At 48.0% G+C, this 18690-nt stretch overlaps 1 protein-coding gene across 1 annotated transcript; it reads left to right on the plus strand.

The window, feature by feature from the left end:
• The first annotated feature begins 198 nt into the window (after nt 1-198).
• Nucleotides 199-7687, plus strand: LOC111139720 (zinc finger protein 547-like). The gene is made up of 4 exons (XM_022492077.1): nt 199-374; nt 4388-4514; nt 5648-6677; nt 6762-7687. Exons 1-4 carry the CDS (start codon nt 360-362, stop codon nt 7066-7068), a joined length of 1479 nt encoding a protein of 492 aa, XP_022347785.1. The 5' UTR covers nt 199-359; the 3' UTR covers nt 7069-7687.
• The last annotated feature ends 11003 nt before the right edge of the window (nt 7688-18690 follow it).

The raw sequence follows: 18690 nt of genomic DNA on the forward strand, positions 1-18690 counted from the left end.
ACCTACAGTTTGCGTCTGCGCAGTAGCGGCGCCGAAACTACATTACCCAGAAGGCCGTGCGGCCGCAGCGGCGGAGACGGACCCCCCCCACCCCCACCCCCACCCCTCCAGGTGTTCATGCGTGCGCTTCGGGCGGGGGCGGGACTTCAGACGACGCTTCTGTAGTGTCAGGTTCTATTGTTGTTCTCGGGACCTTTTCTGGTTTAATGCGACCAGAGTCGTGACTGAAGTACGTGGAAAGCGCGGGGAGAGGTGTCGTCCACGCCGCGGAGGCCGCTGCGAGGCTCTCCCGTCTCCGCCCGGACGCCCGCCGCTCCCCGTTCCGCTCTTCCCGCCGGTCGTTGGCGGAGGCCGCGCCGATGAAGCCGGCTCAGGTGGGTGCTGCGACCCCCGGGCCCGCAGCCTCCCGCTCCCCGCCCCGAGTGCTGCAGCCGGATGGAGGGGCGCCCGCGCAGCTCCCCTCAGCCGGGCCGGCTGGGCGGGAGCAGAGGGCGCCCCGGCGTGCGGTCCCGGCTCCGTCGGTGCGGTGGGGCGTGGCGGGGGAGGGTCCGGCAGGTGCTCCTGAGTCGGGGCTGGGGGTGGGGGTGACCGGGCTCTCGCGGGTGCGGGGAGCGGAGGGCGAGGCGGAGTGCCGCATGCAGTGGCGGCGTGGACAGCCGGATCCGCCGAAGGTCGGAAGGGGCGGGGATGGGAGGGCCCTGCGCAGAGTCACAAGTTTAAGGCAGGGGAGAGCAGGACGGGGACGGGAGCAGAGACACCGGAGGACACACTGCAGACCCCCGCCCTCGGGGGCAGTTCTGATGGCGGCTGGGTCAGGGCGAGAGCGGCGGCGGGAGATGCGATGAGATCCTGCGTGGAGTCCACAACGGAACCCACGGCGTTTCGGGCCGCATCACCCACACCTGTGAGGAGAGCTAGCGAGCGAAGGGCTATATCCAGGCTTCTTGGCCTGAACATCTAAAGGGTGGAGGCGGGGGAGCGAGCCCAGGGAGCAGGAGGCGGGAGATCCTGAGTCTGGTTTTGGACTTGGCGATGCTGAGATACCGCGAATGGAGATACAGTACTCATACACATGAGTACTTGGAGGTAACAGTCTGGAGGACGCGAGGGGCCAGGCTGTCAGGCGAGCGGAGGGTGTGCACTGCGGCAGAGCAGGACCTGAAGGCAAGATCAAGGAGCAAGTCCTAAGGGGGTTATCGCTGATGGGCTCTGTGGTGTCAGGAGGGCTGAGGCTGAGCATGTAGGGGATTCAGCATCCTTAATGCTCCGTGAAGGAGCGTACGGGACATAGAAGGTGTTCTGGCCTGTGTCTAGAAAAGCATGCCTGGAGGCTGTAAGTTTGCTGGCCTGGGTGGGGTTGGGTGTATGGGCTCTCAGCCCTGCAGGTCAGCTGATCCCTGTGAGACCAAGGAATAGCCATATTTGGGGAGCAAATGGGTCCCAGACAGGCGCACTGTCTTCTCCTCCACCTCTGAGTGTCAGAGGAAGGAAGGAGTGCTCCAGTAAAGGGGTCCTGCGAGCGCCCTTCAGGGGATCACGTAGCAGGTGGGCTTGTTGGCAGAAGGGAAGAGTAGCTGAGCTGCCTGCTCAGACTCTCCCTACAGCTCATTGTGTGTGTGTGTGTGTGCGTGCGCGTGTGCGTGAATGTATGAAACGTTTATCGGTTAAGACATCAGGTAACCAGTTGTCATCTATATATGTACACATGAGGAGGCAACTAGAAGTTAATTCCTTCAATAAGGTAAACATTTTAATACTTAATAAAATTGCAAAATTAACTTATCTGTGGTATTTGCCAACCATAGAATGTTATATATCACATTTTCTGAAAAATTTAAAAAGCAAAAATAGTGCAGACCCATGTTTTTAAAACCCTGTCCCTGTATTTGCACTGACAACATATAGAATTGCTAATCCCATGGATAACAATGGCTGCTGGGTAGTGTGTATTAATCATATTTAATACTGTTATCAGCTCTGTGAGGTGGGGACCATCGTTAACCCCATTTTTCAGGAAAGGAATTGAGGCTCAGGAGGCTCAATCCCTCTGCAGTCACCTGGCTGGAAGGACGGCACCGAAGTCAGAGGAGCTGAGAGCTTAGTGATCAGACTGAGATCACTGTGCTCCAGCGTGGGCAGGGGTGGTCCAGTTCAGTCTGTAGGATCCTACGATGGTTGCACCTTTCTCATGGCCTCCCTCTTCCCACAGGTTCCCATGGCGTTTGCAGAAATGCTTATAGACCCTGTATAGGTGAATGGAGGATGTGACAGACCTTTACGCACCCCAGTTGTCACCCTGGTGGTTTTGCCACTCCCTTATAAAGAATGGTGGTGTCCTGAGATTGTTCACCTGGTCTTCTCCCTCCCTTGGGCCTAAAGTCCCTGTGGTTTCACCAAAGCTCAGGGTTTTGAACTGAGCCCTGGATCCTATGGAGTGTTGCCCATTTCTAGCAACTGACGGGGTGAGATGTGGAAGGGCGTTCTGAGCACAGGTTCCAGATTGCTCAGGTGACGGGGTGAGAGTTGGAATGCCCAGGGAACTGCAAGGCTCTTATGTATGGTGGGAATATGGGGTGGGAGGGGGAGTGCTGGGGGTGGGGGCACACAGTTACCAGATCCGCGATCACAACATGGGGTTCTGGGCCTCTGATCTGAAGGAAGTAGGAGCTAGAGAAGTTTTGGAGCAGAGGAGCCTGGTGATACCATCCAGAGCTGAATGGGCTCTGTCTACCCGCAGTGTGGATGAGAGGCTAAGTGAAGGTGGGAATAGTGACCTGGGAGGAAACTCCTTTGACACTGCAGGCGAGTCCTGCTGATGGCTGGACAGGTTCCCATGGGTGGTGGCTGGGGAGGTAGAGGACTGGTGCCTTCTGGACACTTCTGCACAGTTGCCCACGGTTAGTGATGTGGCTAGTGAGGGCGTCTGGGGTGTGAAGGGAGGGGGAGTCAGGGACAGCCCCAAGGCCTTTGGGTTTCTCTGGAAGTTTGGATGTTCTGTCAGTTGAGATGGGGAAGTGAGTAGTCACAGGGCTTTTCAGAGGGAATAGGAGGTCAGGTTTTGTCACTGATGTCACAGATGTTCCGGAGACTCCTGAGTAGGGGTACCCAGTCGGCGAGGGACACACGGGTCTGGAGTTTTGGGGAGGCATTCACGTTGCAGACAGCCACAACACAGTGGCCGGAATGTGACTGAAGTGTCGCCGTGCCTCAGTTTTCAGAGGGGGGATCATGAGGTTGCGCAGGTGGAAAGGGGCAGAAGGAGGCCGAGATCTGAATCCTTTTTGGGAGCCTGGGTGGTGGTAGTGGACATCACAAAGGCAGGCGAGAAACCAGGGGGGGGGGGGGGGGTTGTGGGGAGGTGTGCCTCTGAGGGGCGCAGGTGGAGTCTGAAAGGCTCCTGAGGTCAAGGGTAGGAGGTAGGAGGTAGGTGTTGAAGCGTCTGCACGAAGGCGGTCAGATGTCGGTGAGCTCAGGGCAGGGCTCATTATCTCTCCTTGGACTCATCAGCGTTGTGGTGACTCTTGGTCAGACCGGATTGTTTCATTCGGGCTGGTAGAGGAGATGAGGTTAAAACGGATCGGCCAGCAGCGTTGCTAGGCCTGCGGTGGGGAGGTCAGTGTGCTGGGCTCCAGGTGTGGGTCAGGTGGACACAGGCTGTTCGTGACTGCCTGCAGGACAGCGTGTGTGGCAGTGACGTAGCCGAGGGCCAAGAGTCTGCGCGGTACTGACATTAGCTTTGGGAGGGCGAGTGTGACACAGGTGGCAGAGCCAGGCGGGGAGAACCACAAAGGGACCCTAGTGGTCTCTGGTGCTAAGGAACTTGGGTTTCTGGGGCAGGATGGGGCCACGTCGCTGTTGATTCCATTTGCAAACTACTGCCCGGACCCCATGCACACAGCGGCGTGCTGGGCAGCTGTGGCGTCGCCTGCAGAGCAGGGGGGTGGGCCTCGGCACTGAGCAGCCCAAGTGGAGGGGCCAGATCCGCAGCTGCAAGAGCGACACGCGGCGGACAAGCACAGGAGTGTCTGACCCAGGTCCTGGGCTGTGGTGCATATGGAGGAGAGATAAGTCCAGCCTTTGTTGTCTGGCAGGCAAGACCTGGGGGACCTGAGCCACATTTACTGAAAGAGCAGAGCGCCCCCCCTTCCTGCAGCCCCAGAGCCTAGGTGGGGCTTTCTGCGCCCCCCGCCACTTGTTCTACCGCATTCTGGACATGGCGATCAGTGGCAGTGATGGTAGGGAGGCCCAGTGCCACCAGACCTTGCATCTCTTCCGCATCGGGAAGTTGGGGTGGGGGGCATGGGGGCGATGGAGGTGGGGTGGGGGACGGTGCTGAAGATCCTGGACGAGAAGCTGCACGTTGGTTGAATCGTCCGCATTTTGGCAGGGGCTTGTGGTTTTTACAGATGTGGCCATACACTTCTCCCGGGAGGAGTGGGGGCTCCTTGACGAGGCTCAGAGAAGCCTGTACCACAGTGTGATGCTGGAGACCTTGGCACTTTTGTCATCACTAGGTAAGGCCCTCGCATCCACTCCAGTGTCCTGGGCTGGATGCTGGTTTTCCCTTTCCCAGGGGTAGCTCTGTCGTTCCCACACCCACATCACAGTCACTGCTTCCCTCCTGGATTCCCAGCACACATTTATGGGAGCTGGGTCTGGGCCCGGTGCACTTCTGCTCCGAGTTTGTCTGAGAAATCCCAGTGGTCTTGCTCGTCATTGATCCAGTGTTTGGCTTCATGCCGTCCTCCTCCTCGCTGATGTTCCTTGGGGCACACCTGTGCCGTAGTTTCAGCCACCAGTGTGGTCTCTATTTGTACAGACCGCTGGTTCTGCAAGACCCTCCTTTGAAGTTGTTTTGGTTTTAGAATGTGGGATGTTGTGTGAAGGATCGCTGTGGGGGCATGCTTTCCACTCCCTTTTCCTGTGTTTCACCTGGGTTGGCCCATTCCAGGTCCCACAGAAGTGCTCATCTTGAAGAAGTTGGGGGGGTGGGCCCTGGGTGCCTGACAGCGTGGCCATTACTCCATCAGTGGCAATAGGACATGGCCCTGGGGCTTGGGGGCTGGGGGCTGGGAATGGGTGTGGTGGGAATGGGCTGGGTTCCCCACTGTATGCTTCCAGGGACAGTGGTCATACATCATTTCTACCTCTTCTTTCCCACGATCATTTCCAATCCTGCATTTCCCAGTTCTCCCGCTTTTGTGGCTTCCATCTGTCATCCTTTCCCTTTGGTCCCTTTGCAGTACACTTGACATATGGCCTATCCTGAGGTATTGTGATGGCCGCACATATCTTTAAATACTCTATGAACCCCGGCCACTGTGTTGCAATCACCCATTTCTGCTGGGTGGACCCAGTCTTGTGTCAGTGCTCAGCGGTCCCCAGAAGCTCTGGCCTGGTTGAAAGTCACCTGCAAAGGAGGGGGTTGGGGAGCCCGCCTCTCCTCCCCGCACTTCCTCACCCTCGTGTCCTTCCCCAGAGTCAGGGCTCTCCCATCACGGGGGCTTGCCAGGCTGAGCTCCGCACCGCAGGCCTTCCTCTCCCTGTCTCAAGTCCTCCTAGCCTGTCAGCAGTCCTGTGGCCTCAGTGGGGCCACCTCCTGCCACCGAAGTCAGCTGGCACTTTCCCAGCATTTCTCTGCTTACAGGTTGCTGGCACGGAGCCCAGGACGAGAAGGTCCCTTCAGAGCAAGGTGATTCTGTAGGAGGGTCACAGGTCAGGACTCCAAAGCCAGGCCCACCCACCGAGAAGTCCCAGCCTTGGAAGCCCTGTAGCTTGCTCTGGAAAGACCTTTTGCGCTGGGCTGAGCATGATGGAACACGCCCTGAGCGAGGCCTGCGCACTTGTGGGGAAAAGCATTTGCAGCACCAAAAGCAACAAATTAGAGAGAAACTTTCCAGAAGCGGTGAGGGGAGGCCTCCGTTTGTGAAGAACTGCAGAGGTCACGTGACAGAGACAAGCTTTACACACAGGGATGGTGGGAACGCCATCCCAGCCAGCTCAGGCCTTCTCCAGCCACAGGTTCTTCATGTTGTAGGAAAGCCACACTGGGACACAGGAGGTGGAGAGGCCTTTCAGAATGAGCAGAATTATTGTAAGTGCACCCAGTGTGGGAAAACCTTCAGCCGTAAACATATACTTGTGGACTGTGAGAAAAGCCCCAGCAGAAGAAAGCTTTATGAGTGCCGGGAATGTGGGAGGGCCTTCCTCCGAAAGTCCCACCCCCGTCAGCACCTGAAGGGCCATGACGAGGATCGGCTTTATGAGAACCCAGAATGTGGGAGATTCTTCGCACAGGTACCTGGCCTCGGTGACCACCAGGGTATTCGCAGCAGGCCGAGGCCTTTTGAGTGCAACCAATGTGGGAAGGGTTTCCTTAGACTTTCCCAACTTGTTGGTCACCAGAAAATCCACACGGGAGAAAGACCTTATGGTTGTAGTGAATGTGGAAAATTTTTTAGGAATCGCTCCACGCTCGTTAGACACCAGAGAGTTCACACTGGTGAAAGGCCACATGAGTGCAGCGAATGTGGGAAAGCTTTCACCCGCAAACATAAACTTGCTGAGCACCAGAAAATCCACAGCGGCGAAAAGCCTTATGAGTGCAGTGAATGCGGGAAAGCCTTCAGCCGCAAAGACAAAGTCGTTGAACACCAGAAAATCCACACTGGAGAGAGGCCTTATAAGTGCGGTGAGTGTGGAAAAGCCTTCAGCCGCAAACATAAACTTGCCGAGCACCAGAAAATCCACACTGGAGTGAGGGCTTTTGAGTGCAGAGAATGTGGAAAATTCTTTATGGACAGCTCCTCGCTCATTATTCATCAGAGAGTTCACACTGGAGAAAGGCCTTATGAGTGCAACCGATGTGGGAAATTCTTTAGGTACCGCTTCACACTCATTCGACACCAGAGAACGCACGCTGGAGAAAGGCCTCCAGTTGCAGCTCCGCGCTCACTGGACGTCGGGCAGATCACAGTGGAGAAAGGCCTTCTTACTGTAGCAGGTGTGGGAAGTTTCTGTGCTACGACTCCAGTCTCGCTGCAGAACGGAGGGTTCACACGGATGTGAGAGTCCTTAAGAGAACTGCAAATGTGGGGACACCTTCAGTCACAGCTCTGGCCTCGTTAAACCCTGTCAAGTTTGCAGCAGCGGAGAAATGCTTTATGCATGCAGTGGATGTGGGAGAGTCTAGCGATTTATGTCATTTTACACTACTTTGCATTTCTTTAATTTTTCTGTATACTTGGAATCCTACAGGCTACTTTTGCACAGCTGCTTTTCATTCTATTTTTGTATAAATGGACTCCTAAAGTGTATCCTCGTACAGCTAATTTGAGAGTTATCCCTGTTGTGTCCATTCCTTTTTATCGCTGAGTGGTCTTCTATTGGTTGTGTATGACACAGTGTGTTTATCTTGCTGACCTACTACCAGAACGGATGTTATACGTAAATACCTGAGAAGGGGGTGTTGCTCACAGCTGAATGTTTAACTTTTAAGAATTAGCCAAATTGGTTTCCAGTGTGAATGTGCCATTTTATACTCCCACCAGCTCTTCATCAGCGTTCCATTTGGAACACGTCTTTGTCAACAATAAGTATAGCCGGTCTTTTTTAAGTTAAAATAATTGTATCATAGTCTTACTTAATCTGCATTTCTATAATAATTCGTGGCACTCCTTTTTTAAGATTTTATTTATTTATTTGACAGAGGTCACAAGCAGGCAGAGAGGCAGGCAGAGAGAGAGAGAGGGGGAAGCAGGCTCCCCGCTGAGCAGAGAGCCTGATGTGGGGCTCGATCCCAGGATCCTGAGATCATGACCTGAGCCAAAGGCAGAGGCTCAACCCACGGAGCCACCCAGGTGCCCCACGTGATACTATTTTTTATGTGCTTTATTGCTTTTTTGGCAAAGTGTCCAAATTTAATAACTTCTTTATTATCTAATTATTTCAGTAGACAGTTAATTTCAGACCATTTTAGATTTAAAGCAGAATTACTAAGATAGTACAGGGAGTTCTCATTTACCCCATACCCAGTTTCCCCGACTGTTAACATGTTCTATCAATACGGTACATTTTATGCAATTGATAAATGAATATTCATACATTATTAGTAACAGAAGTTATGCTTGATTGAGATTTACTTAGTTTTTACCAAAATCCATTTTCTGTTCCGGGGTTCCTTCTAGGATATCACATTGCATTTAGCCTCCATGTCTTCTTAGGTTCCTCATGGTTGTGACAGTTTCCTTGTTTTTAGTAACCTTGACAGTTTGGGTTTTTTTCAAGATTTATTTTAGGGTGCCTGGGTGGCTCAGTTGGTTAAGCATCTGCCTTTAGCTCAGGTCATGATTCCAGAGTCTTCGGATGGAGTCTGGTGTCAGGCTCCCTGCTCATTGGGAAACCGGCTTCTCACTCTGCCCCTCCCCTCTGCTCATGGTCTCTCTCCTGTTTTCTTTCTTTCTCAAATAAATAAGCAAAATTAATTAAAGAAAAAAAGAAGGGACACCTGAGTGGCTCAGTTGGTTAAGTGACTGCCTTCAGCTCAGGTCATGATCCTAGAGTCCCGGGATTGAGTCCTGCCTGCATTGGGCTCCAGGGAGTCTGCTTCTCCCTCTGACCCTCTCCCCTCATGCTCTCTCTCTCTCTGTCTCTCAAGTAAATAAATAAAATCTTAAAAAAAAAAAAAAAAAGATATATTTTAGAGAGAGAGTGGGGGGAGGGGCAGCTGGAGAGGTAGAGAGAGAATCCCAAACAGACTCCCCACTGAGTGTGAAGCCCAGCGGGGACTCAGTCCTACAACCCTGAGATGACGACCTGAGCGGAAATCAGGAGTCACATGCTCAGCCTACTGCACCACCCAGGTGCCCCTGACAGTTTTTTATTAATGTGATAAAATATATATAACATAAAATTTACCCTTTTAGCCGTTTCTCAGTGTACAATTTAAATGACCTTAAGTACATTCACAATATTGTGTTACCATCTCCACTATTTCTAGAACTTTTCATCATTTAAAGGAGGAACTCTGCCTGGTAAACAATCCCTGTTCCTCACCTCATCTCCAGCCTTTGTAATCTGTGTTATACTTTCCACTTCTTCGATTTTCTTACTCTAGGTGCATCATGTCAGTGAAATCATACAATATTTGTCCTTTTGTGTCTGGCTCATTTAAGCACATTTGCAAGGTTCATTAATGTTGTAATAATATATATGAGACTTCCTATCTAAGACTGAACAATATTTCATTGCATTTATTTGCAACTTTTGATTTTCTGTTCATCTGTTGATAGATACATGAATCGTTCCCCTCTTTTGGCGTTTGCCAGAAATACTCTGGCAGAAATGCTCTGAGCATTGATGTGCAAATATCTCAGTCCCTGCATTCACTTTGGGGGAGGGTGGGTACGTAAAGAGTTGGCATTGTTCTGGGAGATAAGGATCATATGGTGATTCAAAATTTTCAGGATCCATTGAAGTGTTAGCACCAAAATTTTAAGCTTAAATATTTTCTTATGTCCAGTGTCCTTATATTATTCTTGTTTTTCTTTTGCTCTGCTTCTCAAACTTTAGCTTCTCTCAGAATCCCATGAACACAGACTGCTGGGTTACACTCCCAAAGGTTCTCATTGAGTAAGAAGTAGGAGAATTCACATTTCTTTTCTTTTTTCTTTTTTTAGATTTGATTTATTTATTTGTCAAAGAGAGGGAGCACAAGCATGGGGAGTAGCAGACAGAGGGAGAAGCAGGCTCCCCACCCAGCAAGGAGCCCAATGTGGGACTCAATCATGACCTGAGCTAAAGCAGACACTTAAACGACTGAGCCACCCAGGCGTCCCTGAGAATTCACTTTTCCTTTTTTTTTTAAGATTTTATTTATTTATTTGACAGAGAGAGAGAGAGAGAGATCACAAGTAGTCAGAGAGGCAGGCGGGGGTGGGGGGGGAAGCAGGCTCCCTGCCGAGCAGAGAGCCTGATGTGGGGCTTGATCCCAGGACCCCCCCCCACCCCCCCGAGATTGTGACCTGAATCAAAGGCAGAGGCTTATTAACCCACCGAGCTACCCAGGTGCCCCGAGAATTCACATTTCTAACAAGTTCCCGGTTGGTGGTGGTACTATGCACCGCGTGAGGACTGCCATCTCATTCTGTTTTGAAAATATTGCACAGGGGTGCCTGGGTGGCTCAGTGGGTTAAAGCCTCTGCCTTAGGCTCAGGTCATGATCCCAGGGTCCTGGGATCAAGCCCCGCATCGGGCTCTGCTCAGCAGGGAGCCTGCTTCCTCCTCTCTCTCTGCCTGCCTCTCTGCCTACTTCTGATCTCTGTCAAATAAAATCTTTTAAAAAAATTTAAAAAAATATTGCACATATTCTATATATTTTCCCTGTTTCCATATATACTCTTCCATAGTCTTTTCATGGCATTGTTTCATTCCTTCAGGATTTACAACTAGGAAAGAAGTTGGTATCTTTCTTAAATATAAATCTTCACAAAATAGCAAAGCAAAAATTGCAACTGCCCATCGGAACAATGTGTTACTTAAACTATAACCCCTGGAGGATTTTACTAGTTGCCAAGCACATTTAGATATGGCCTTAAGAAAAACATACTGGCAACAGGTCTTTGGGGAGAAGAAGGATATACGACCGTGAAGCTGGGCAGCTGGGGATGCCCGGCCCGCCCAGGGCGGAACGGCGCCTGCTTCAGGGAAGCCGAGCACCGGGGAACACCGGGTCAGCTCAGGGTAGAACGAAACACCGCCTGCTTCCCTTTTCCGCTGTTGCCCCTTTCTCTTCCCAGAAGCGCCCGTTGTTAGCTAGATGAGTCCTTTGAATGTGCTTGGTTAACTATAAACTTTATCCTCCTCCTCGCTTTTCCACAAGACAAGTGACTAACGTTTGACCTTCATCGGTCCTTCTGTTGGCTATTGTTTCTATCTAATAAAAGTGAGACTGTGGAGTTGCTCGTGGCAGCAGTCCTTTTCGACGGTTGTCCCCTGCTCCCAATCTCTTGCAGCTGACTTGTTTGTGCCTAATTCTTCTGTTCGCCGACTGGAAGCGGCACAGAATCACCATGAAGCAGTTGCAGTGACTCCCTTGGGTTATTTTCCAGTCCAGTTCGTCTAGATATTTCCTAGCACGTAATCTTGTATAAGAATATATTTTAGTAAGGCTAAACTAAATTTTTAGGGATTCATGTTAAAGTTCAAAAATACAGCAATTAATTTACTTATGGACCTGCCCCCCTCCCAGGCAGTCAGATCCTTCTCAGTGGCGTGGTGAGATGTCACTGACTTTGCTGCTTTTTTGACACTTCTTATCTTCATGTGTAATTTCCCCTGATCTCACCTATTAATGGGTTCTACTGCAGCAAGTAACTTCTCTTTTGGACATAAAATAATACATCAAAATTTGGCTGCTGTGAATAATTACACAAAACTATAAATTGTCTCATGGGATTTGAGGGATTTGATTGGGACTCTCCATTTGGCTATAATGTTGTAATAAAAAACACCAACAAAAAAGTTTTAGTACTCCCAAAAGTGAGCAAGACTGCATTATGTGTTAGAGCTGTATGAATGTATAAACAACAAAAGTACTTTTAAGTGTAGACAATGACAGAGCAAAGAGTAAGAAAGTGAAATTTAAAGTAAGTCACTCAAATTTAAGTTCAGCTGCATATGAAGTGATTGCCAATAAAACTTTATGAACCATCTGCCTTTACACAAACATCCACCAAGGCATTATTTTAGAATTTTCTCTTTTTACTCGAATACTTTTTTATAGTGTTTTCAAGGTATATTTTTGCATCGTAAAATTTCTTAGAAACGTTTTAAATAATCATTTTTATAGTGATAAAAATTAATATAAAATTTATAATTTAATCACTTTTAAGTATTTGGTTCTGTTGCATATTAGAATTATCCAGAAAAACAGCACTAAACTGGTGTATGTCTGTACATATACATTTGTATAGAGAGAGATTTATTTTAAAAAGATTGGGTGACACGATTATGTCGGCTAAGCAAGTCCAGAATCTTCAGGGTAACCTGGCAGACTGGAGACTCAGGGAAGAATTTCAGTGCAAACCCAAAGCAGTCAGTAGACAAAATTCCTTCTAACTTATGCAAGTTACTGCTTGTCTATTAATGCCTTTCAGTGGATGAAGCCTACCCTCATTACAGGAGGGTAATCTGCTGATTGAAATGTTAATTCAAAAAGCACTTGAAAGAAACATCCAGAATAATATCTGACCAAATATGTGGTTGCCGTGGTCTAGCCAAGTAGACCCACAAAATCAACCATCACATGTGGTATTAAGTATGTGGCCGTCCGTCTTCAGAACTTTTTCAGTTTCCCCAACTGAACATGTTTTTATATCATTAAACACAATCTTCCCAGCCTCACTTCCCCCAGCCCCACGGAAACCACCATTCTACTTTGTATCTCTGTTGTCTATGAATTTGACTACTCTAAGAACCTCGTATAGGAGAAATCATACGTTTGTCCTTCTATCACTTATTTCATTTAGCATAATAGCTTCATTTTGGACATTTTGACTATGAATATATTGCACAGAAAAATCTTGAATTAAAGCTTATCACTTCTTCATTTTTTATGAGCTATTTTTCTAGACTTGTATCGCCTGGGTTTGATCAAAATTTATAGCTCGGTCCCATTGTTGTTCTAAAGTGGTCTGTTTTTTTCTTGTCAGCTTGCAAGATTTTCTTTATTCTGTGGTAAAGTGCTTTATTTTAATGTGACTAGTTATGGATTATTCTAAGTATTAGTCTCACTAAATTTTCCTTATTCATAGTTTCTATGTTCATGTCCCTTATTTTTTAAAAAAAGTTTTTAGATTTTTTTAAAGCATCCTCTGAAATGAATTTACAGCATTTTAATTCATAGCTAGTTGTATCTATTATGTTATTCATCCCACCTACTCTTTCACATGTTTTGTATTTTATAGTTATTTTGAGTTGAAATGCTCATTACTTATATGACTCTACTGTTGTTCTTTCTAGTTTTTAATAAAACATATGCATGCTTTATAACTATGTTACTCAAACTATTTTTTAAGATTTTTTATTTATTTATTTGATAGAGAGAGAGAGATTACAAGTAGGCAGAGAGGCAGGCAGAAGGAGAGAGGGAAGCAGGCTCCCCGCTGAGCCAGGAGCCTGATGTGGGGCTCCATCCCAGGACCCCAAGATCATGACCTGAGCGGAAGGCAGAGGCCTTAACCCACTGAGCCACCCAGGCGCCCCTACTCAAACTATTTTAAATTTTTACAATAAACTTATAATGCTTTTACTCCTCAGGTACCTAAAATACATCCTAGGAGGTCATGGTCCCCTAGGGGGTATCTGTCCAGCCATACGCTGAGGATGGGATTGACTGTCGCTGTGCACTGGAAATAAAACACTCGGACTGAATACAGAGCAGATGTGCAGGACTGCCTCCAGAGGAGAACACAGCTGCATAGGCTTAAACATGGTTTTTATTGAAAATCTTATCAGACAGGGGCGCCTGGGTGGCTCAGTGGGTTAAAGCCTCTGTCTCCGGCTCAGGTCATGATCCTGGAGTCCCGGGATGGAGTCCTGTGTCAGGTTCCCTGCTCAGTGGGGAGTCTGCGTCTCCCTCCTCCCCTCCCCTCCCCTCCCCTCCCCTCCCATCTATGCTTGCTCTCTCTCTCTCTCAAATAATAAAATCTTTTTTTTTTAAAGTTTACTCTTAAACATTAACTACTAACTCACCCATAGGATATGTGCAGTTATTCAGAAAGTACGTATAGAAAGAAGATGGGCCGTAATTACCCCTACCCTCTAGAGCCTCCTAAGGGTCACGAGAGCTTTGTGTCAAATAACGTGGCGTACGGCGGGTTGAGGCAAAACTGGTGCTGAGGCTTCAGCAAATGCCTTGGACTCACGCCTGGAGGTTCAAAGCATATTTTCTAAAATTAACTCCACAGTTGAGTTCAGGCCTTAGTTTTTGCCCCTTGTGTATGGTTGAAGCTGGCAAGAATAAAGGCCTCCCACCCCAGCCCTGCTGATAGCACCCACTTCCGTCTTCCACTTCCAGACAGAACTTCTTCTTTTTTTTATTTTCAATTTTTGAAAATCTTAATTCCAGTGTCGTTAACATTCAGTGTTGTATTAGTTTTGGGTGTACAATATAGCATTTCAGCAGTGCAGGCAGAACTTTCTCTGAATTTTAAATATTTGGAAACTGGTGAACATAAATGCAAAAGTCCTCGAAGAAATGCTAGCAAACCACATTCAGCAGCACCTTAAAAGTTTTACACTATGATGAAATCGGCTTTTTCCCTGGGCTACAAGGATGACTCAACTTATGCAAAAGAATAAATGTAATACTCCACATGAAAAGAGGATAAAAATCATGTGATCATCTCAAATAAATGCAGAAAAAGCATTTGACAAATTTCCACATCCTTTTATGATAAAAAGTTGGTAACAAGTAGAGGGGTATACCTTAGCATAATAAAGGGCATATTGAAAAGCACATAGCTAACATCATACTCAACGTTGAAAAGCCAAAATCTTTTCCTCTAAGATTATGAACAAGGGTGCCCATTCTCTCCACTTTCATTCAACATAGTACTGGAAGTCCTAGCCAGAGCAACTGGGTGAGAAAAAGAATTGAAAGTCCTCCAAAATGGAAAGGGAGAAGTAATGTCTGTCTGCAGAGGAATTGATCTTACATGTTGAAAACGTGAAAGGCTGTACGAAAACAAACTGTAAAAACTAGTAAATCGATTCAGTAAAGTTTCAGAATACAAAATCAATACACAAAAATCAGTTTTGTATTTCTACACACTATCTGGAAAAGACGTTAATAAAACAATCTGCTTGACAATAGCGACAAAAAGAACAATTCAGAATACATGTAACGAAAGAAGTGAAAGATCTGAACACTTAAAGCTATAGAATATTGATGAAAAAAATCAAAGATACAAATAAATGTGAAGATATTCCATGTTCATTGATTAGAAGAATTAATAATGTTAAAATGTCCATTCTACCCAAAATAATCTACAGATATTTGAATGCAATCCCTGTCAAAATTCCAATGACACTTTTCACAGAAAAAGAAAAAAATCTAAAATTTATATGGAACCACAAAAGACACTGAATAGCTCAATCTTGAACAAGAGGAACAAAGCTGGAGGTATCAAACTTTCTGTCTTCAAGCTACACTACAAAGTTGTACTAATGAAACCAGTACAGTACTGGCATCAAAACAGACACAAAGACCAATGGAAAAAAAGAGAGAGCTTGGAAATAAACCCACACATATAAAGGCAGCTAATTTTTGACAAAGGAATCAGGAATATACAATGGGGGAAAGGATAGTCTCTTTAATACATGGTGTTGGAAAAACTGGATATCCACATGTAAAAGAATTAAATTGGACCCGTATCTTAGACTATAGACAAAATCAACTAAAGGTGAATTAAAGGGGGCACCTGGGTGGCTCAGTTGGTTAAGCGACTGCCTTCAGTTGAAGTCATGATCCTGGAGTCCTGGGATCAAGTCCCACATTGGGCTCCCTGCTTGGTGGGGAGTCTGCTTCTCCCTCTGATCTCTTCCCTCTCATGCTCTCTTTCTCTCTCATTCATTCTCTCCCCCCCAAATAAATAAATAAAATCTTCTTAAAAAAAGATGAATTAAAGACTTAGACATTAGACCTGAAACAGTAAAGCTAGAAGAAAACATAAAGGGAAAGCTCCCTGACATTGGTATTGAAAAGAATTTTTAATTAACATCAAAGCACAGGAAACGGGTGGGACTACATCAAACTAAAAAGTTTCTGCACAGCAAAGGAAACAACAAAATGAGAAGGCAAGGAGTTTATGCTCTTTTCATGTGTACTGAATAGCAAATGCCAAAACGCATGTGTCAGTTTATGGTGAGTGTTCTGAAGAGTTGGCTTTACCTTTCCAAAGGTATTTGGGTGGTATGCAATTGTTCACTCAATATTGAAAATGATGAGTAGTCAAGTTCACATTTCTCTCAGGAGTTTTCCCAAGTGTAGTCTAAAAGCAGCTCCTGGGGGCACCTGGGTGGTTCAGTGGGTTAAAGCCTCTGCCTTTGGCTCAGGTCATGATCCCAGAGTCCTGGGATCGAGCCCCAACGAGCTCTCTACTTAGCAGGCAGCCTGCTTCCTCCTCTCTTTCTATGCCTGCCTCTCTACCTACTTGTGATCTCTCTTTGTCAAATAAATAATTAAAAATCTTAAAAAAAAATAAAACTAGCTCCTGTATGCAGAGGGTAGGGAGAGACCAAAGAAAGAGGCCAGTCCAGATTGGTAGGTGGCTGTTTTAATAAGCAAAGGGAACGTAGTATGAGGCTTGTCTGGGGCAGCAACAAGACGAATGGATCCCTGCACCACGTGTCAAATCTGAGAAGTATATGAAGAGGCCTTCACTGGGTTCAGTCACATACATTGTGCAGGTGTTCTCAACACCACATCATGATCTCAAGGCTGTGTCCTTGGAACAGTCTCTGGGAGGGAGTAAGACAAGCAGGACCCACATTCCAAGGACGGCGAAGGGGTGAGGAGCCTTGGAGTGCCCGGGGTCTAGCTCACAGGTCAACTGGTGGTCATATCTTTTTGGTGACGTTTTCCAACAGATAAAAACCAGTATATACTAACAGTTAAACATGAGAAATGTCAGATTTCCTTTAACAGCAAAGAAAATGATTAAAATAACATTTTGTATTACCTAAACTGAAACTTTATGCCTGTTGATTAGTAACTTCTCATTTCCCCCTCCCTCTAGCTCCTGATCACCATCATTCCACTCTATGAATTTGACTAGATTCCTCCTCACCTAAGTGGAGTCATGCAATACTCGTCTTTATACTGTGTCTGGCTTATTTCACTTGGCATCATCTCTTCAGGGTCTATCATGTTGTCGCGTATTGCAAAACTTCCTTTTTAAAAACTGAGTAATATTGGGGTGCCTGGGTGGCTCAGTGGGTTAAAGCCTCTGCCTTCGGCTCAGGTCATGATCCCAGGGTCCTGGGATCAAGCCCCACATCGGGCTCTCACCTCAGCAGGGAGCCTGCTTCCTCCTCTCTCTCTCTCTGCCTGCCTCTCTGCCTACTTGTGATCTCTGTCTGCCAAATAAATAAATAAGATCTTTAAAAAAAAAAAAACTGAGTAATATTTTGTTATTTGTGTATATTGTGTTTTCATCATCCATTCACCTGTTGGCGGGCATTCAGTTTGTCTCCACATCTTAGCTATCATGAATCGTGTCGCAGTGGACATGGACTTGCTAATATCTCTTCCAGGTCCTTTTGTGTGTGTGCCTGGAAATGGAATTACTACATCGTGTGGCAGTTCTGTTTCCAGTTTTTTTTGAGGAACGTCCATGTTGTACTCCATAGCCCTCTACGAGTCTGAGAGAGAGGGAGAAGCAGGCTCCCCGCTGAGCAGGGAGCCGGATGCGGGGCTCGATCCCAGGACCCCGGGGATAATAGTTGTCCTGTTGGGTGTGAGGTGATGTCTCATTGTGGTCTTGATTTGCACTTCCCTGATGATTAGGGACCATGAGCATTTTCTCATATACCTGTTGGCCATTTGTGTGTCTTTGGAGAGACTTCTGTTCTCTGGGTGTTGAGTGTGATAAGTTCTTTTTTTTTTTTTTTTAAGATTTTATTTATTTGTCAGAGGGAGAGAGAGCGCGAGCTCAGAAGCAGGGCAAGGGGCAGGCAGAGAGAGAGGGAGAAGCAGGCTCCCCGCTGAGCAGGGAGCCGGATGCGGGGCTCGATCCCAGGACCCCGGGATCATGACCTGAGCCGAAGGCAGCCGCTTAATGACTGAGCCTCCCAGGCGCCCTAGATTTCCAGTCCTTGGAGGAATTGACAGCTCGGCTATGGAGTCGTGGCATTTGAGGAAACAGTACTCGCGGGGTTCAGACAGTCACTGAGTGGTTCTGCGTGCAGGAAGGACGTTTTCCGGGAATCAGAAGCACAGCGTCACCCTTAACACCTCCTTCGGGCCGGTCGTCCCGCCCCCGTCTCCCCTCCACAGCTCCGTCAGAAGCCTTTTCTTCCCGTCCTGGTCCAAACAGACCGCTGGTTAAAACGGACTCCAGAGATTGTATTTGAAAAGCGACAGGGTCGCAGACAGCTGTGAGTGGACGCGGTGCCAGGATAGGGTGCGTCCCTTCGGACGTGTGGCCTTGGGGCGCTTCCCGTGCTTCTTAGCATACGAAGCAACCGCGCCCCCACCGGTCTGTGACTTCCCAGGGAAGCCTGCGCTCCAAGAAATCCTGTAGGTCCCCTTTAAGAGCGGATGAGACCCCGCCCCGTTAGGGGCCACGGGACTCCATTTCCCAGAGCCCCTGACGAGGCCTCCCATGCTTAATCCGCGACAGTAGGAGAGGGGGCCTTGGGCTAAGAGGGGAACGTGACAACGGTAGCGGAAACTACGATACCCAGAAGTCTGCGGGGCGCGGCGGCGGCGGCGGCGGCGACTGAGCCAATGAAGCCTTGAGAGAGCGACGCCTGCATGCGTGCGCGCCGAGGGGCGGGACTTCCGGCGTTGCCGCTCCGCCTCAGTTGGTTGCTCTCGGTTTCGGGGATTCAAGGCTTCCAAGGCGTTTGGCGGTTGCGGAGGTGACGGGGCGGGAGAACGAGGGGAGCGGCGTCGTTCCCGCCGCA

This window comes from Enhydra lutris, unplaced genomic scaffold (genome assembly GCF_002288905.1).
Source record: "Enhydra lutris kenyoni isolate GAN:26980312 unplaced genomic scaffold, ASM228890v2 scaffoldscaffold114, whole genome shotgun sequence".
Lineage (NCBI taxonomy): Eukaryota > Metazoa > Chordata > Mammalia > Carnivora > Mustelidae > Enhydra > Enhydra lutris.

Excerpts from the sequence above, each read along its gene's own strand:
- LOC111139720 (XM_022492077.1), top strand. Across the intron at positions 4,515-5,647 it reads GGCACTTTTGTCATCACTAG|GTTGCTGGCACGGAGCCCAG; the intron begins GTAAGGCCCTCG and ends CTCTGCTTACAG. Across the intron at positions 6,678-6,761 it reads AAAATCCACACTGGAGAGAG|GGCTTTTGAGTGCAGAGAAT; the intron begins GCCTTATAAGTG and ends CACTGGAGTGAG.